The sequence below is a fragment of the Neoarius graeffei genome, chromosome 10 (genome assembly GCF_027579695.1).
Source record: "Neoarius graeffei isolate fNeoGra1 chromosome 10, fNeoGra1.pri, whole genome shotgun sequence".
Lineage (NCBI taxonomy): Eukaryota > Metazoa > Chordata > Actinopteri > Siluriformes > Ariidae > Neoarius > Neoarius graeffei.
In genome coordinates this window covers 85808997-85830229 of record NC_083578.1, presented here as the reverse complement: position 1 = coordinate 85830229, position 21233 = coordinate 85808997, and the positions used below count along the sequence as shown (strand labels likewise).

The following is a 21233-nucleotide window of genomic DNA, read 5'->3' as shown; positions in this document are numbered from 1 at the left end:
GTAAAAAAATGCTATAATAATAATAATAATAATAATTCTTGAAAAATAAATAAAAATACATTCTTACCATCAAATACTTTTATTACAATATTTTGTTGCACTTTTTATGTATTTTCTGACGTTTCGCTTTCGAGTCAAGTTTTTATTTCATCCTTGGTTGGTTCAGCAACACGCTCCACCATTTCGTTTTTCTCTACACACGGTATATGAGCTGATATCCTAGTAGTAGAGTAGCCAGAGTGTGCGACTGCTCATATCCAGTGAATGTGGATAGAATAATACGAAATATGAAGTACATTTGTCCATATTCAGGATATTTTCATTTGCTTAGATCATGTTTGCAATGCGGGGCAGTACGGTGGTGTAGTGATTAGCACTGTCACCTCACAGCAAGAAGGTCCGGGTTCGAGCCCCGTGGCCGGTGAGGGCCTTTCTGTGCGGAGTTTGCATGTTCTCCCCGTGTCCGCGTGGGTTTCCTCCGGGTGCTCCAGTTTCCCCCACAGTCCAAAGACATGCAGGTTAGGTTAACTGGTGACTCTAAATTGACCGTAGGTGTGAATGTGAGTGTGAATGGTTGTCTGTGTCTATGTGTCAGCCCTGTGATGACCTGGCGACTTGTCCAGGGTGTACCCCGCCTTTCGCCCATAGTCAGCTGGGATAGGCTCCAGCTTGCCTGCGACCCTGTAGAACAGGATAAAGTGGCTGGAGATAATGAGATGAGATGTTTGCAATGCATTTCTGAAGAAAAATTAATTAACCTCAAGTATGATGGCCATTCAGCGTCTGTCATTTCTATTGCTTTTTTAACTAAATAAAAGTCTTCAAGGTTTGGTGGACGTGTGTAACATCCTCCTGCTAGTAGGTAGACTGGTGATCACAATTATGCCACACAGTATTGCTGCCAAGCGTGTAGTTACAAACTCCAAATTATTGCTCATTATTTTCTTCCTGACACCAAGAACTTGTTAAAATTGGCCGAAACCATCTTGGTTCACTGGATAATTCTTGAAGCCTCCTAAAATTCGGAAGGAAAATTTGAAGGAAACATTCTGTTGTAGAGTTTGAAATTAACCAATGTAACCAGTATAAGAGGATATGAAAATTACAGTAAACCATATCCAGAGAAAACCAATATCATCATTTCATCTCCTTCTTCTTCTGGTTGTTCCCATTAGGGGTTGCTACAGCGGATAACGTCCCTCCATCTCCTCCTGTCCTTCATATCTTCTTCTGTAGCACCAACCATCTTCACGTCTTCCTTCACCACATCCATAAATCTCATCTTTGCTCTTCCTCTTTTCCTTCTACCTGGCAACTCCATCTCCAGCATTCTTTTCTCTCCTCTGTACATGTCCAAGCCATCTCAATCTCACCTCTCTGACTTTGTCTCCAAGTCGTCCTACATGTCCTGTCACTCTAATATTTTCATTTCTAATCCTGTCCAACTTTGTCTCTCCCAATGAGACTCTCAACATCTTCAGCTCTGCTCCCTCCAATTCAGCCTCCTGTCTTTTTGTCTCCAAACCGTACAACATCGTTGCTCTTACTAATGTCTTGGACATTTTCCCTTTCACTCTTGCTGGTACCCTTCTGTCACAAATCACTCCTGACATCCTCCTCTCCTCCATCCATCCATTCCAACCTGCTTGCTCTCTCCTTCACTTCTCTTCCACTCTCCATTATTTTGTCCCCAGATATTTGAACTCATCTGCTTTGACCACCTCTATTCCATGTATCTTGACCATTCCACTGTCCTCACCCTCATTCACGCACATGGACTCCATCTTGCTCCTCCTGACTTTCATTCCCCTTCTCTCTAGATCATACCTCCATGTCTCCAAGTTTTCTTCCACTTGCTCCCTGTTCTCACTATAGATCATGAGATCATCCGCAAACATCATTGGCTGGTGTCATCTGTCAACCTGTCTATTACTACTGCAAACAAGAAAGGGCTTAGGGCCTTGTCTTGTCTCTTATCTTGCCACGACCGAGGTCTGTTAACTTCCTGTTAGTGATCATGATTGACTACAGCTGGTAGCTTCTCTGTGCCTTCATAAAAAGGGTTTGTTTACAGCACTCATTGGCTTGACCAACACACAATACAACGGGCAAGTCCAAGGAGCTCACTGCAGATCTGAGAAAGAGAATCGCAGATATACACAACTCTGGAATGTCTCTTGGAGCCATTTCTAAACAACTGCAAATTCCAAGATCAGTTCAAACAATTGTATCCAAGTTATTGTGAGGTGTAGTCACTTTGCCAAACTACTTTGTTTCAAGAAAACCCAAACTGTCACCCTGAGCTGAAAGGAAATTGGTTTGGATGGTCAGGAACAACCTGGGAACCACCATGGCACAGCCCTGCCATGAACTGGAAGCTGATGGATCACTGTCTACAGTTCAGAACACCATGGACTAAGAGGCTGCTATCCAAGAAATAATCCCCTGCTCCAAAATTGACACCTTCACGCTTAACTGAAGTTTCAAGCTGACCACATGGACAAAGAAAAAGCCTTCTGGAGGAAAGCTGTATAGTCAGAAGAGACAAAGATTGAGTTGTTTGGCCACAATGACCACCATGTACAGAGGAACACTGTACCAGCTGGTGGTGGTAGGATCATCATGCTCTGGGGCTGTTTTGCTGCCAGTGGAATTGGTTGATTGCACAAAGTGGATGGAATAATGAAGGAGGAGGACTACCTCAGAATTCTTCAGCATAAACCATCAGAAACTTGAACACAACTTGGGAGTTACAACAGGACAATGAACCCAAACGCGCATCAGAGCTGGTTGTGGAGGATAAAGCAGGCTAATATTAAGCTTAAAACAAGTCCTGACTTCAACCCTGTTGAAAATACATGGACCGTGCTTATAAGTCAAGTCCATGCCAAGAAAACAAAACAAATTTAATTGAACTCTACCATGAAGAGTCATGAAATATCCAACCAGAATTCTGCCAGAAGCTTGTTCATGGTTGTGGCAGCGGGGGCGTGGCCAAGCAGCAGTCTGTGAATGGAGGGCGGGGTCGGGGAAGGTAAGTGGCCAAGTCATTCCACCTGCTGTCAATTAATGTGTGTGTGTGTGTGTGTGTGTGTGAGTGTTTGTTACAGGAACGAAGCATAAAAGGAGAGAGAGAGCAGAGAAAAAGAGCTCTCTCCCCAACCACAATGCATGTGTGAGTGAAAGAGTGATGAAAGAAAGCTGAAAAGCCAGAATAAAAGTATTTGTGTAAACATCAACTCTCGCCTGCCGTGCTTCTGTGCCCCACCCACATCAGGAAATGCTACAATGGTCAAACAAAAATCATTGGTCAAGGTGAATCTTCTGAAGAGACATTTTACCCAAATATTAGGTGTGCTGTATGTATATTTTTGACCCTGTATATATTATTTTGACCCTGTGTTAATTTCAGAAAACCCAAAGAAAATTAAAACCTGTGCACCAAATTCTAGTGTTTTTTTTTTTAATTAAAGATGTTTGCTATACAATCATTCTGCCACAGAAAAAGAACAGTTCAAAGAAATTACCGAAAACCCAAATATTGCCATGACATTCATATCCAAGATGACGTTCATGTCACTGTATGTAAACTTCTGACCACAACTGTATGTGAAACCCAAAGTTTAACCATTACTATATATATATATATATACACACAATGACAAAACGGTTCCTTGAAGGTTCTTTGGACGGTTGATGGTTTTTAGCTTGCACATGGAACCTGTTCTGATAAAAGCAGATCCTACACTGGACCTTTAAGGGTTTTCCTTGAAAGACAAGTAAAAGAAACTTTAAATCAGCAAAAAAGAGTAACCTTAACCAACATCCTACGACACTAATCCCAACCTGTATGTTGGATTCCAGTCGTCGAGGTCATTTATAATCTCTTATTAGACACTCGCATGCTCTGTTACCTCGTACCTGTATGACGTGAGCTCCACCTTGGCGTGTTCGCATGTCACCAGCTCTGGAATGAGCGACAGGTGGGAGATCTGAGTGGCGGCCCAGCCGAACTGGAAGATGATGATGAAAGGGGTGAAGTAGGTGAGGCCCACCCACTGTGGCATCGCCTCGCTGCAGCCCAAACATGGGTTGAAGATGAACGGGAAAGACAGCAGCACGCAGATGGTTCCTGAAAACACAAACAATCATAAAACCCACTGAGAAAACCAAACCATCAAGTTTTCATTCATGTGATGCAGGTAGTTAGGATTTCATGCTCGAGTGCAAGGATTAGGGGATGGAAATGAATATATCATGGACATGGAACCTCTGTTACAGTGGTGCTTGAAAGTTTGTGAACCCTTTAGAATTTTCTATATTTCTGCATAAATATGACCTAAAACATAATCAGATTTTCACACAAGTCCTAAAAGTAGATAAAGAGAACCCAGTTAAACAAATGAGACAAAAATATTATACTTGGCCATTTATTTATTGAGGAAAATGATCCAATATTACATATCTGTGAGTGGCAAAAGTATGTGAACCTCTAGGATTAGCAGTTAATTTGAAGGTGAAATTCAAGTCAGGTGTTTTCAATCAATGGGATGACAATCAGGTGTGAGTGGGCACCCTGTTTTATTTAAAGAACAGGGATCTATCAAAGTCTGATCTTCACAACACATGTTTGTGGAAGTGTATCATGGCCCAAACAAAGGAGATTTCTGAGGACCTCAGAAAAAGCTTTGTTGATGCTCATCAGGCTGGAAAAGGTTACAAAACCATCTCTAAAGAGTTTGGACTCCACCAATCCACAGTCAGACAGAATGTGTACAAATGGAGGAAATTCAAGACCATTGTTACCCTCCCCAGGAGTGGTCGACCAACAAAGATCACTCCAAGAGCAAGGCATGCAATAGTCGGCGAGGTCACAAAGGACCCCAGGGTAACTTCTAAGCAACTGAAGGCCTCTCTCACATTGGCTAATGTTAATGTTCATGAGTCCACCATCAGGAGAACACTGAACAATGATGGTGTGCATGGCAGGGTTGCAAGGAGAAAGCCACTGCTCTCCAAAAAGAACATTGCTGCTCATCTGCAGTTTGCTAAAGATCACATGGACAAGCCAGAAGGCTACTGGACAAATGTTTTGTGGACGGATGAGACCAAAATAGAACTTTTTGGTTTAAATGAAAAGCGTTATGTTTGGAGAAAGGAAAACGCTGCATTCCAGCATAAGAACCTTATCCCATCTGTGAAACATGGTGGTGGTATTATCATGGTTTGGGCCTGTTTTGCTGCATCTGGGCCAGGACGGCTTGCCATCATTGATGGAACAATGAATTCTGAATTATACCAGTGAATTCTAAAGGAAAATGTCAGGACATCTGTCCATGAACTGAATCTCAAGAGAAGGTGGGTCATGCAGCAAGACAACGACCCTAAGCACACAAGCCATTCTACCAAAGAATGGTTAAAGAAGAATAAAGTTCATGTTTTGGAATGGCCAAGTCAAAGTCCTGACCTTAATCCAATGGAAATGTTGTGGAAGGACCTGAAGCCAGCAGTTCATGTGAGGAAACCCACCAACATCCCAGAGCTGAAGCTGTTCTGTACGGAGGAACGGGCTAAAATTCCTCCAGGCCGGTGTGCAGGACTGATCAACAGTTATCACAAACGTTTAGTTGCAGTTATTGCTGCACAAGGGGGTCACACCAGATACTGAAAGCAAAGGTTCACATACTTTTACCACTCACAGATATGTAATATTGGATTGTTTTCCTCAATAAATAAATGACCAAGTATAATATTTTTGTCTCATTTGTTTAACTGGGTTCTCTTTATCTACTTTTCGGACTTGTGTGAAAATCTGATGATGTTTTAGGTCATATTTATGCAGAAATATAGAAAATTCTAAAGGGTTCACAAACTTTCAAGCACCACTGTATGTAAGATCCATATCTGCACTGCCAGTCTAATAGCACTCGGGTTCAACAGCCTTCCTTGGTTTAAGAAGCTGCCCCTAATCCTACTCCTGGATATCAACCAGTGTAACAGGCTTAATTAATCCAGCTGAAGTGTGTAGGGACATTTCAGGACATTTAGCAAGTTCCATGAATGAAGCTAATAATGAACGAGTAAATAAGTGACCTTAGCTTCCTCAAAGGGCTCTTGTTCCTCTTATAGAGGAACGCTGTTGTAGTGCTCTACATAGCACCTGTAAACATTCCCCCAATGAGCCAACCGAAGTACCTTTATTCAAGTATCAGACTCCACCCAGAGAAGGAAGTGACACGCTATGTTCATTGCCCTGCTGATAGTGGGCAGGGCTTGCTTGTTGAGTGATGAACTAGCAGTGTTAACCCTCATCTCATTATCTCAAGCCGCTTTATCCTGTTCTACAGGGTCGCAGGCAAGCTGGAGCCTATCCCAGCTGACTACGGGCGAAAGGCGGGGTTCACCCTGGACAAGTCGCCAGGTCATCACAGGGCTGACACATAGACACAGACAACCATTCACACTCACATTCACACCTACGCTCAATTTAGAGTCACCAGTTAACCTAACCTGCATGTCTTTGGACTGTGGGGGAAACCGGAGCACCCGGAGGAAACCCACGCAGACACGGGGAGAACATGCAAACTCCACACAGAAAGGCCCTCGCCGGCCACGGGGCTCGAACCAGGACCTTCTTCCTGTGAGGCGACAGCGCCAACCACTACACCACCGTGCCGCCCAGTGTTAACCCTCTCTCATGTTATTTGCCTTGTTGATAGTGGGCGGGGCTTGCTGAGCGATGAACAAGCTTTTTATCTGTAGCCTGTTAACTAAAATGGGGCAGGCGAGCAGGAACGTTAGTCCGACACAGCAGCAGAGACGCTTTCACATAAAGGCAGCAACAGACACCGTCAAATGGTGCGGGTGGAGTCTTGTTCTCGGACTCGACTCTAAATTTTCTTTAATGACTCGGACTTGAACACTGGGGACTCGAGACTGGACTCGGACTCGAGGTTTAGTGACTCGACTACAACACTGAGTTCTCCTTCTTCTTTTGGCTGCTCCCGTTAGGGGTCACCACAGCGGATCACCATGATTTGGTATAGGTTGTAAGTTGCACAAAATGCAACTTGTTATGAAACCAAAAAAAGCGTAAATGTTATCCAAATACCTGTACACAGATGACTAAAAGTAATACAGTATGACTAAAATATTTGGGTTCTCAAGGTGCTTTCCAGGTCACATTTGCTTTCCCCAAAAAAAGGGTAAAACCAAAAGTGAAACGAAGGCACCTTCATGTTCATGCATGTGTGTTTGTTTATCGGCAGATTTTCTACTTGGTTAAAAGATCAGGACGAGATGAAGGCAGAAGGGATAAAAGCACTCAGCGGGACGAGTGTGTTAATGCACTGCAGACGTGATGCGTGCTCAGAAAACTTAACACTTATAATACTCATAACCTGTGTGTATTCACGCTGATCAAGTCCTTTGGTTTAGATCAGGGCTTTTCAAAGTGTGGGGTGCGCCTCCCCTAGGGGGCACCAGAGTTCTTCGGGGGGGCGCAACGTGAGGAAAAATAAACCAGAATAAGTTACTATTGCGGACATTTAGCGAACTTCAGCTAGCCTTTGCCAGAGACAAAATGGATTGATTTTTAGTACCTAAAGCTACAGTGAGTGAGGAGACAGAGTCTGGGCCAAGCAAAAAAAGAAGGAAGTATGACCACGATTATTTAAAGTTTGGATTTTCATGGACTGGATCTGAAGATGCTCCACTGCCACAGTGTGTTGTCTGCCAAGAGGTGCTAGCTAACGATGCTATGAGATGTTTAAAATGTGTAAAACAAGATGTTTTTAAAAAAAGCACAGATGTTTAAAATGTATAAAAAATGTTTTAAAAAAGCACAGATGTTTAAAATGTGTACAAAAGAGGTTTTAAAAAAGCACAGATGTTTAAAATGTGTAAAACAAGATGTTTTAAAAAAGCAGATGTTTAAAATGTGTACAAAAGAGGTTTTAAAAAGCACAGATGTTTAAAATGTGTAAAACAAGATGTTTTAAAAAAGCAGATGTTTAAAATGTGTACAAAAGAGGTTTTAAAAAGCACAGATGTTTAAAATGTGTAAAACAAGATGTTTAAAAAAAGCAGATGTTTAAAATGTGTACAAAAGAGGTTTTAAAAAGCACAGATGTTTAAAATGTGTACAAAAGAGGTTTTAAAAAAGCACAGATGTTTAAAATGTGTACAAAAGAGGTTTTAAAAAAGCACAGATGTTTAAAATGTGTAAAACAAGATGTTTTAAAAAAGCACAGAAGTTTAAAATGTGTAAAACAAGATGTTTTAAAAAAGCAGATGTTTAAAATGTGCACAAAAGAGGTTTTAAAAAGCACAGATGTTTAAAATGTGTAAAACAAGATGTTTTAAAAAAGCAGATGTTTAAAATGTGTACAAAAGAGGTTTTAAAAAGCACAGATGTTTAAAATGTGTAAAACAAGATGTTTTAAAAAAGCAGATGTTTAAAATGTGTACAAAAGAGGTTTTAAAAAAGCACAGATGTTTAAAATGTGTACAAAAGAGGTTTTAAAAAAGCACAGATGGTTAAAATGTGTAAAACAAGATGTTTTAAAAAAGCAGATGTTTAAAATGTGTACAAAAGAGGTTTTAAAAAAGCACAGATGTTTAAAATGTGTAAAACAAGATGTTTTAAAAAAGCACAGAAGTTTAAAATGTGTAAAACAAGATGTTTTAAAAAAGCAGATGTTTAAAATGTGCACAAAAGAGGTTTTAAAAAGCACAGATGTTTAAAATGTGTAAAACAAGATGTTTTAAAAAAGCAGATGTTTAAAATGTGTACAAAAGAGGTTTTAAAAAGCACAGATGTTTAAAATGTGTAAAACAAGATGTTTTAAAAAAGCAGATGTTTAAAATGTGTACAAAAGAGGTTTTAAAAAAGCACAGATGTTTAAAATGTGTACAAAAGAGGTTTTAAAAAGCACAGATGTTTAAAATGTGTAAAACAAGATGTTTTAAAAAAGCAGATGTTTAAAATGTGTACAAAAGAGGTTTTAAAAAGCACAGATGTTTAAAATGTGTAAAAAAAAAGAGGTTTTCAAAAAGCACAGATGTTTAAAATGTGTAAAAGAAAAAAATAAAAATGTGTACAACAACCATTTTTTTAAATACGAATGGAACATTAAGTATAGCAACAACAAAAATTGTAAGGGGGTGCTGTTGTTTATTTGCTCTCTGAGGGGGGGCTCACTCTCCCACACTTTGAAAACCCTGGTTTAGACAATTTCATCATCTGCATTTGCAGCTGCACTACAGTCAAAGCTGTTGGTACAGGAAACTAATCAACACCTCATCAATCTGACCAATCAGCACCGAGAATTCAAGAGCGCTGTGCTATAAATAAACGTGATGACTGTTACACTGGGGTATTTTTATTTATTTTTTTTAATACCATGTTGTGTCTTCATTAATAAAAGTACAGTACGTAGTGTGGTCAAGTCCATTTCAGAAAACTGTATGCTTTATAAAATGACAAAAAAAACATGCTGAAACTATGGATAAGATACACGAATGTCATCATTCCAGAACATTACATCATGACATAATGAGTGATTGTTGGTATGTCTAGAAAGCTGACAAATGCATGTTTCATAAAAAGAAAAAAGAGAACCAGTGGTGTGACATTCAGATTGAAACGAAAACTGCATAGCAACACAAATCTGATTGGACAGTCCTCTTATTTTACTTATCATCCTTGCCTGACTTTACACCTTTTACATATTGTTCCTGTTTTTTTATTAATAGAAAAACTAATTATAGAAAATGCAACACTACTGATTTAAGGGTGCGATGACGTGTGGGTCATGTTCCAGAGCCTAACAATCATCAGAGGAAAATATCATATTTAGATTTTTGTCCATTAAATAAATAAATCACAGTATCTATTGCCATAACATTATGAGTTCAAAACTAATTTAAATAGAGTCTAGATTGTTTGTTTAGGAGCGTCATGGTTGTAAAAGCAGTGGCACTGATTACGTTGGGCTCCCTGATCAGGATAAAACAGTTACTGGAGATGAAGATGAATGAATGAACAAAGAGATTGCTAAATAAGGGTCTTCGCTTCCTAAAAAGCCTCCTATATCCCTTTCTTATGGAAAAACTCTTAAGGTGTTCTATATAAAATCATTATATGTTCAGGCAGAGGAACATCTGAAGAACCAATAAGTAATTTTTCTAAATTTTCACTGGTACGGTTTGTATTTCTCCAAAACCGGAGAGGGGGAACAGTCCATCATGGGGTTTTTTCTTGGAATTTTTCAGAGTTTCCACAGAGGAACAACTGAAGAACCCTGAACACCAACCAATTTGTATATAATAACCCTTATATACTGTATTTACTTTTTTTTTTAAGTGGAAGCTCGTGTTGCCATGGCGCTACCCCTTTTTGTAGTTTGTGGTTGGAAATCGCTTCGGATAACCAATGTTGGGTTTTGAAAACTCACTGGACTTTAAGGAGTACCGTTGTGATTTTAAGGTTCATTTACACCCCGGTTTGTTTATAACCCTGGTTCTCGGAGTGGGGTCTGATCTGGAGGACCCCAGGGTTCTGTGAAGCACAGACAGGGGAGATCCATGAGCCATCGTGCATATTAGTATGTAATGGGATCGTCTGACAATTTTATTTTTTTTTAATAAAAATGTGTTATATGGGTGGAAATTTCCAAATTTATCGAATTAAATTAATAAATTCTTAAAAATAAAAGCTGTGCTTAATATTTAAACAGGTCTTTGAGGGGTCCATGATTTTTACAGTTAAGAGTTCTTGAGTAGATAGATAGATAGATAGATAGATAGATAGATAGATAGATAGATAGATAGATAGATAGATAGATAAGACAGACCACCAGATAGATAGATAGATAGATAGATAGATAGATAGATAGATAGATAGATAGATAGATAGATAGATAGATAGATAAAGAACTACCAGATAGATAGATCAGACAGACAGACCACCAGATAGATAGATAGATAGATAGATAGATAGATAGATAGATAGATAGATAGATAGATAGATCAGACAGACCACTAGATAGGATAGATAGATAGATAGATAGATAGATAGATAGATAGATAGATAGATAGATAGATAGATAGATAGATAGATCACCAGATATAGACAGACAGACAGACTGACTGACCACCAGATAGATACAGACAGATAGATCACCAGATAGATAGATCAGACAGACAGACCACCAGATAGATAGATAGACCACCAGATAGATAGATAGATAGATAGATAGATAGATAGATAGATCAGACAAGCAGACCACCAGATAGATAGATAGATAGATAGATAGATAGATAGATAGATAGATAGATCAGACAGACCGACCACCAGATAGATAGATAGATCAGACAAGCAGACCACCAGATAGACAGATCAGACAGACAAACCACCAGATAGATAGATCACCAGATATAGATAGACAGACAGACCGACCACCAGATAGATAGATAGATAGATAGATAGATAGATAGATAGATAGATAGATAGATAGAGATACTCAATACATAGTTCAGTTAAATAATCTATTCATTATTTCGGGGTTTATGGGTAGTCGGTGATGTCAGGATATTAATTTGGATTTTTTTTTCTTTATCAGACTATAAATGCTTTCTTACCGACTAAATGCCACGACTTGCGTTTTCCGTACGATCCGAATCCCCGTGTCCGGTCCGACTCGTAGCCGACCAGCGGCGTGGCGATTCCGTCTGCGATCTGGCCGAAGAGCAGCAGCAGCCCGGCGTTGGCGTCCTGGAAGCCGAGCACCGACTGGTAGTAGAGCAGCAGGTAGGTGAACCACATGGACGCGCACAGGTCGTTGAGCGCGTGCCCCACCGCGTAGGTGAAGCGCCGGACCGGGGGCAGCGTGCGCGCGCCCTCAGACTCCGCCATGCCCGACAGGTGAAACCGGGAGAAGCGGAGAGGAAACACTCACTCACTGCGCGCTGCTCACTCACTCACCCTGACTGGGCGGTCAAACGCTCGTTAGGGTGCCATTACTTCTGTAAAAAGTAAAAAATAAACCGGAGTGGAGTTCAGTGGAGATCAGCGGCCGAATAAAGATGCTGCTGAGCGCGCGACGGATTTATTTACACCGCTTCAGGAGCCTTTGGGTTTTGTTTCCTACTGTAGTACTGCCCCCCCCACACACACACACACTCTCTCACACACACACACACACACACACACACACTCTCTCTCACACACACACACACACGGGCTGCAACGATTCACGAAGACACCAATTCGATTCAGTCCCTTCGATTCGATTCTAAAGGACCAACAAACCTCAGATTTTAAACTTTAACAGAATCCCATTGAAATTTGTCTGGAAAAATGAAAACTTTCCAAATGCTGACTAGGGAACAGGATATGTAAGTGTAAAACACTTAAAAAATTATATATATATATATATATATATATATATATATACACACACACACACACACACAACCGTTCAAAAGTTTGGGGTCACTCTGAAATGTCCTTATTTTTGAAAGAAAAGCACTGTTCTTTTCAATGAAGGTCACTTTAAACTAATCAGAAATCCACTCTATACATTGCTAATGTGGTAAATGACTATTCTAGCTGCAAATGTCTGGTTTTTGGTGCAATATCTCCATAGGTGTATAGAGGCCCATTTCCAGCAACTCTCACTCCAGTGTTCTAATGGTACAATGTGTTTGCTCATTGCCTCAGAAGGCTAATGGATGATTAGAAAACCCTTGTACAATCATGTTAGCACAGCTGAAAACAGTTGAGCTCTTTAGAGAAGCTATAAAACTGACCTTCCTTTGAGCAGATTGAGTTTCTGGAGCATCACATTTGTGGGGTCGATTAAATGCTCAAAATGGCCAGAAAAACGTCTTGACTATATTTTCTATTTATTTTACAACTCATGGTGCTAAATAAAAGTGTGACTTTTCATGGAAAACACAAAATTGTCTGGGTGACCCCAAACTTTTGAACGGTAGTGTATATATAAAATGCTGTTCATCCTTCACTGGCGAAGATGACCTTGACTTCACTGCATCACTGGGTGGATGGGTGCGTGCAGAGATGGCTAGTCAGACGAAGGTCATGCTGTTTTCCAGGGCTACTGTGTTGTCAAAAAAATCTCCCCGTTTTAACTTGCCAGGGTACAGCCACTGAGCTGGTCTCGTCCTATAAGTACCTGGGTTTCCATGTTGATGAACGTTTCACTTTTAAGTACAATATTTAGGGCCCAAGCACCATTCGGTGCGAACACCCTATTGTGTTTCGAAGGATTATTATTATAATTTTTCTGTTGCGTTTGGCCTCATTTGAGGCATTTTCCATGCACGAAAACTCATGAAATTTGATACACACATCAGTCATTGTAACCGCTACTCAGCCACAGACGTTTGGCCCCAAGCATGGCACAGAGACTTCCTAGCGCCCCTTTTTCCATTTCCCATTGAAATGAATAGGTAGAACTTTGGAATGATGATAAGGCCATTTGGAGTAAAATTACAGATGGTCATTCTTAACGTACTCCTCCTAGACGGTTCATCAGATTCATGTCAAACATGATGCCAAGATATTGCTGAAGTTGAATTGCGAAGGGAATTTTGATATGTTGTAAGATGTTGAAATATTATAACATATACCAAGATATTGCTGAATGTTGAACTTAGTATCTTGTAATACGATTCTGATTCTCTTTAGCCGTTATGACATCTTTATTAACAATCATGATCTTACACCAGCTCTAGTCGCGGTGGGGAGAACTCCGAACTCTTTTCATCTCTTTACAAACATAACACACCTGGGCATGTCCTAAACAAAATGTAGTGTCACAACATGAGTTTCAGGCTTGTGACTTGTGGTGAAAAAACAAAACATTACACCTCGTTAAACTGCATTACAATCACATATTGTAACTTTACAAAAGATTGGATATCGTGAGTCTGATGATAGAACACATACAATTCTGTGCACACTCATACACAGTCATATGCATATTTATGTACACACACAAGTATGCACTCACATGCACACGCAACATCTATGAGCACACACACTCTTTCTCACACACACACACCCCTTAGCAAAAAGTAGTATACTTAAAGTTCATTTTATTAAGTATGCTTCAGTATAAGTATAGCAAGTATACTACAGACCATGTACTTTTAGTGTACTAGAAAGTATACAAATTTAAAACTTTTTCGGACTAAATTGGAACATTTCAAGTTTATAAAAGTATACTTTAAAGTTCATTTTAAGTTTGCAAAAGTACACTTTAAAGTATACAAGTACACTCATCTATATACTATCAATGTACTTGGTATATCCCTTTCGTATGCTTAAAGTATACCACAAGTACACTTATCGATATACTGCCATTGTACTAGTTATATACTTCGAGTCCCTATTTTTAGTTTATTATTATATACTTTAAGTATACTGTTATAAACGTTGGTTATTTCACTAGTTTACTTGTTATACTTTAAGTTTGCTTGGCATATTACTTGTAGCTTACTATGTATATACTGGAAATATAGGTACTCCTTAAAGTATTCTTAAAGTTTACTCATACTGTATGTACACAAGAGTGTGACACATTTACAAAATCACAAGACAGAATGTTGAAAACAAGTTTGATACATTTTCAAACATTTCAAAAACAAAGACCTATGAAATCAAGTCCTTCCTTACTGGAGAAAATGAAAGGAAAAAGTGCACATTTGCATGTAAAAATGTAAACATAATGGTCTCTCCAAGATCAAGTCCTTATTTGTAAAAAGTGGTAAAGCAAAACTTGTGCATATGCTTGTAAAAATGTAAACATAGCGTCTTCAACTGAGAACTAAAGTCCTTCCTTGTCAAAAAAGGTAAAAGAAAAGTGCACACCTTTGTTGTGTTTTAGCCTGTATGTAAAGACATGATCAAAACAAAATGTGTTCTTGTTGAAACGGCTGATGCTATGTGCGTAACACCATTGCCAAACCCTTATGAAAGGGACTAGCTTGATCAATAAAGTCAAAAGTTTTTCTGTTTTTGTGTATGATTTTAAGGTACATAAAGATAATGCAATTGAGCACACATACTATATACTGTAAAGTTTTAAACTCCAGCATTATCTCATCTTATCTCATTATCTCTAGCCGCTCCATCCTTCTACAGGGTCGCAGGCAAGCTGGAGCCTATCCCAGCTGACTACGGGCGAAAGGCGGGGTACACCCTGGACAAGTCGCCAGGTCATCACAGGGCTGACACACAGACAACCATTCACACTCACACCTACGCTCAATTTAGAGTCACCAGTTAACCTAACCTGCATGTCTTTGGACTGTGGGGGAAACCGGAGCACCCGGAGGAAACCCACACGGACACAGGGAGAACATGCAAACTCCACACAGAAAGGCCCTTGCCGGCCCCAGGGCTCGAACCCAGGACCTTCTTGCTGTGAGGCGACAGCGCTAACCACTACACCACCGTGCCACCCTCCAGCATTATATTATATTAATATATAAATTAAAATGTTAAGCATGAGTCAATGACTTGACCTTATTATGCACTTGGAGCAAAATATACTAAGTATTAGTACTTTGTGGCAGAAAAACATAAAAAGTATACTAAAGTACACTACCATTCAAAAGTTTGGGGTCACCCAGACAATTTTGTGTTTTCCATGAAAAGTCACTTTTATTTACCACCATAAGTTGTAAAATGAATAGAAAATATAGTCAAGACATTTTTCTGGCCATTTTGAGCATTTAATCGACCCCACAAATGTGATGCTCCAGAAACTCAGGTGGTGTTTACATTAGACCGTATCCATATTGTTGTCATCGCGGATGCACTGTCCGTGCACATTAAAACGCCGGGAAACGACTCCACAGGCGGAACAGTTTGAATCCGCCAGGGCCCACGTATTCAACCCAGTACGTATCTGATCCGGTGCTGTGTAAACATTGAGGAACGAGGATACGCAGTGCTAAGCTCTAGCTGACGTCGTCATTGGACGACGTCACCGTGACATCCACCTTCCTGATTCGCTGGCGTTGGTCATGCCACGTTGGTCATGTGACGCGACTGCTGAAAAACCTTCTCCTCTTTAGTCCCAATGACACGGCGTCCCTGATTTCCATAAAGAACTTCAAATTTTGATTCTTATGCTCTCTCACACTCTCTCGCTCGCTTGCTCTCTCTTTCTCTCTCACTCAATCTCTCACACACTTTATGTGCTTGCAAGTGGTGAGTGACTTGCGCATGCCCGATATGCACTGGGATCATATGACTTGCCGTCTAATTAGTCATGTGATTAGCGTATCCGTGTATTGGCGTTGCTGTGTGCACGGGGAACGGTTTTGTTGCGGGCACAGAAATTGTGTGTGTACGCGAATCGTTTTAAAAACGTTAATCTGATGATCCGCTGATTCGAAATAATGTAAACGGCCTCAATCTGCTCAAAGGAAGGTCAGTTTTATAGCTTCTCTAAAGAGCTAAACTGTTTTCAGCTGTGCTAACATGATTGTACAAGGGTTTTCTAATCATCCATTAGCCTTCTGAGGCAATGAGCAAACACATTGCACCATTAGAACACTGGAGTGAGAGTTGCTGGAAATGGGCCTCTATACACCTATGGAGATATTGCACCAAAAACCAGACATTTGCAGCTAGAATAGTCATTTACCACATTAGCAATGTATAGAGTGGATTTCTGATTAGTTTAAAGTGATCTTCATTGAAAAGAACAGTGCTTTTCTTTCAAAAATAAGGACATTTCAAAGTGAACCCAAACTTTTGAACGGTATAAGTTTTAGTATTAAAGTATAAGTGTACGTCTTAGTATTAATGTACTTAGACTTTTGTTTATACTTTTCAGTATAAGCCAAGTATACTTCACTATACTATTCTTAAGTATATAAAATATAGTTTATAAAAAAAGTCAACTTCAAGTATACTTCCTCAGTTTTAGTAAAAAATAAGTATACTCATAGTACACTTGAATACATTTCTTTTTGCTAAGGGACACATACCCTCTCTCTCTCTCTCCCCCTCTGACAAACAGACACACACAATAATAGTGACCTGCCATCATTGTGCATTTTGTTGCAGACACATGAAAACTCTGCGTACACACACACACACTGCAGACACAGGAAAGCTAAGACGACTTAAGATTACAGCGTGAGATAGAGATAAGGAGGAGACACGTATAGTTTTGTACATATATACAACCCCAATTCCAAAAAAGTTGGGACAAAGTACAAATTGTAAATAAAAACGGAATGCAATAATTTACAAATCTCAAAAACTGATATTGTATTCACAATAGAACATAGACAACATATCAGATGTCGAAAGTGAGACATTTTGAAATTTCATGCCAAATATTGGCTCATTTGAAATTTCATGACAGCAACACATCTCAAAAAAGTTGGGACAGGGGCAATAAGAGGCTGGAAAAGTTAAAGGTACAAAAAAGGAACAGCTGGAGGACCAAATTGCAACTCATTAGGTCAATTGGCAATAGGTCATTAACATGACTGGGTATAAAAAGAGCATCTTGGAGTGGCAGCGGCTCTCAGAAGTAAAGATGGGAAGAGGATCACCAATCCCCCTAATTCTGCGCCGACAAATAGTGGAGCAATATCAGAAAGGAGTTCGACAGTGTAAAATTGCAAAGAGTTTGAACATATCATCATCTACAGTGCATAATATCATCAAAAGATTCAGAGAATCTGGAAGAATCTCTGTGCGTAAGGGTCAAGGCCAGAAAACCATACTGGGTGCCCGTGATCTTCGGGCCCTTAGACGGCACTGCATCACATACAGGCATGCTTCTGTATTGGAAATCACAAAATGGGCTCAGGAATATTTCCAGAGAACATTATCTGTGAACACAATTCACCGTGCCATCCGCCGTTGCCAGCTAAAACTCTATAGTTCAAAGAAGAAGCCGTATCTAAACATGATCCAGAAGTGGACTGTGGCAAAGTGGAAAACTGTTCTGTGGTCAGACGAATCAAAATTTGAAGTTCTTTATGGAAATCAGGGACGCCGTGTCATTCGGACTAAAGAGGAGAAGGACGACCCAAGTTGTTATCAGCGCTCAGTTCAGAAGCCTGCATCTCTGATGGTATGGGGTTGCATTAGTGCGTGTGGCATGGGCAGCTTACACATCTGGAAAGACACCATCAATGCTGAAAGGTATATCCAGGTTCTAGAGCAACATATGCTCCCATCCAGACGACGTCTCTTTCAGGGAAGACCTTGCATTTTCCAACATGACAATGCCAAACCACATACTGCATCAATTACAGCATCATGGCTGCGTAGAAGAAGGGTCCGGGTACTGAACTGGCCAGCCTGCAGTCCAGATCTTTCACCCATAGAAAACATTTGGCACATCATAAAACGGAAGATACGACAAAAAAGATCTAAGACAGTTGAGCAACTAGAATCCTACATTAGACAAGAATGGGTTAACATTCCTATCCCTAAACTTGAGCAACTTGTCTCCTCAGTCCCCAGACGTTTACAGACTGTTGTAAAGAGAAAAGGGGATGTCTCACAGTGGGAAACATGGCCTTGTCCCAACTTTTTTGAGATGTGTTGTCATGAAATTTAAAATCACCTAATTTTTCTCTTTAAATGATACATTTTCTCAGTTTAAACATTTGATGTGTCATCTATGTTCTATTCTGAATAAAATATGGAATTTTGAACCTTCCACATCATTGCATTCTGTTTTTATTTACAATTTGTATTTTGTCCCAACTTTTTTGGAATTGGGGTTGTAAATGTACATTTTCACACCACAGAAACACACACGCACACGCAGTCTTCGTCCATCTCTCATCCGTCAAGCAGTCATGGCATTTGCAACATGCACATCTCCTTTGAACATTTGATGAATATATGACGTGTGACTGTTTTGTTGGGTGGTGGGATGTCCTGCGTTGCGGAACCACATGTGCGAGGGCCCGTCAAGGCTGCTAGCGGCTTTACTTCAAGTTTGGTTTCTAAACGTAGGGTAAAATTGGGCTTTTACTTTAGGAATAGATCTTGCTTCTCTCTTGGAGCCAGGAAATGCTTCGTGTCAGCAACCTTTCATCCACTGCTTGATTATGGTGATGTACTGTACATGCATACACCAGTTACATGTTTACGGTCTCTGGATACTGTGCATCATTGTGCTCTGAGGTTTGTCACTGGATGCAAGAATCTGACCCACCATTGCACTTTATACAAAAAAGCTGAATGGTCATCCCTGTCTGTTAGAAGATTCACTCATTGGTTGACTTTTATTCATAAGCTCTACTTGGTATGGTCCCATCCGATCTCGGAAATTACCTCGTTAGGAATCATGGACATTATAGCCTACGATCCACTGGCTTTTTTATTCTGACTGTCCCTCGTGTCTTCACAGAACTGGGGGAAAAGGCATTTCGCTTTGCTGCGCCCTCTGCATGGAACTTTCTGCAAGATGAATGAAAATTGTCAGATTTGATTCCTCTTGATAGCTTTGTTAGAACTCTTAAAACTAAGGAACTCGAAAGCATTAGGCTTTGTCATTGTTTTTTTTTAAAGATTTTTGGGGGGCTTTTTTCACCTCCATTGGATAGGACAGTGCAGAGACAGGAAACGAGTGGGAGAGAGAGACGGGGAGGGATCGGGAAATGACCCGGGCCGGAATCGGACCCGGGTCCCCGGATCCCATGGCATGGCGCCCCATCCACCCGAGCCACGACGCCCCCTTGTCATTGCTTTTAATTCAGATGTTAAAATGTGTTACAGATGCTAATCTATCTCTGATATTTTTATTTATTGTATGATGGTTATTTGTATTATTGTTTGTACTATAAAATCTGCTGCCTCTTGGCCAGGTCGCTTTTGAAAAAGATTTTATATATCTCAATAAGTTTTACCTGGTTAAATAAAGGTTAAATTAAAAAAAATAATAAAGAGCAACAGACAGACAGACGGAGAGACAGGCAGACACACACAAGCAGATAGAAAGAGGTAGTGAGAATGGAAGAGGGAAAGAAAGAGGGAGAGAAGCAGACAGAAGGAGCAACAGACAGACAGAAGGAGAGACAGGCAGAGAGAGAGAGAGAGATGGTGAGAAGCGTGAAAGGAAGAAGGAAAGAGGGAAGCAGATAAGAGGGAAGCAGATTGACAGCAAAAAAAATGGAGGGAGAAAAAGCTGAAATCACAGTATAAATATCTGAATGTTGACAGTTACATACAGTAAATTAGGCTAAAGAAAGTTTGTAATTTTTAAAGGCATATTTTCCCCATGGGCGGCACGGTGGTGTAGTGGTTAGCGCTGTCGCCTCACAGCAAGAAGGTCCGGGTTCGAGCCCCGTGGCCGGCGAGGGCCTTTCTGTGCGGAGTTTGCATGTTCTCCCCGTGTCCGCGTGGGTTTCCTCCGGGTGCTCCGGTTTCCCCCACAGTCCAAAGACATGCAGGTTAGGTTAACTGGTGACTCTAAATTGAGCGTAGGTGTGAATGTGAGTGTGAATGGTTGTCTGTGTCTATGTGTCAGCCCTGTGATGACCTGGCAACTTGTCCAGGGTGTACCCTGCCTTTCGCCCGTAGTCAGCTGGGATAGGCTCCAGCTTGCCTGCGACCCTGTAGAAGGATAAAGCGGCTAGAGATAATGAGATGAGATGAGATTAATGATCTAGTTTACAGTTGGTTCCCCCCCCCCCCCCAATTGCTAAAATCACACTAAAATGAGACATGAAGCACAATTACTGAATCTGACACTCAGAAAGCAAAGCCTCAGCTCATGTCCCCAAAACGATGAAGACATTTTCTTTTTGCACCCAGTTTACAACGGAACACGACACTTTCTGCAGTAACACACTGCACACAGCTCTCTGTGTAAGACAGGAATCAGACTAAGCCCATGTTTACATTAGACCGTATCAGCGGATCATCAGATTAATGTTTTTAAAACGATTAGTGTGCACACAGCAACGCCAATACACGATTCGCGTGCACACAACACCACCAATACGCGGATACGCTCGGCTCCGCAGGCATCCTGCGCTCCAAATCACTCCACCCTGAACAGCGAGTGCCCTCTGGAGAGTGCGCACTCCGGCCCTGTGCAGCTCACAGAGCGCGCGAGTGAAGCACACTAGCAGTGATTCGGGACTGAGCCGCTGTGTGTGTGATCTCAGCGCATATCACTTAACACTTGTAAGTGGAAGGATGGCAAGCCTAA

At 40.6% G+C, this 21233-nt stretch overlaps 1 protein-coding gene across 1 annotated transcript in view; it reads right to left on the bottom strand.

Annotated features, from left to right (window-relative positions):
* The window catches only part of mfsd12b (major facilitator superfamily domain containing 12b), a 42142-nt gene extending 30009 nt beyond the window's left edge, over positions 1–12133 (bottom strand). The window contains exons 1-2 of the mRNA XM_060930921.1: positions 11644–12133; positions 3922–4132 (exon numbers count right to left, since the gene is read on the bottom strand). Of these exons, the coding sequence (XP_060786904.1) occupies positions 3922–4132; positions 11644–11917 (485 nt within the window). The 5' untranslated portion in view covers positions 11918–12133. The remainder of the gene's footprint in view (positions 1–3921; positions 4133–11643) is intronic.
* Positions 12134–21233: the final 9100 nt, after the last annotated feature.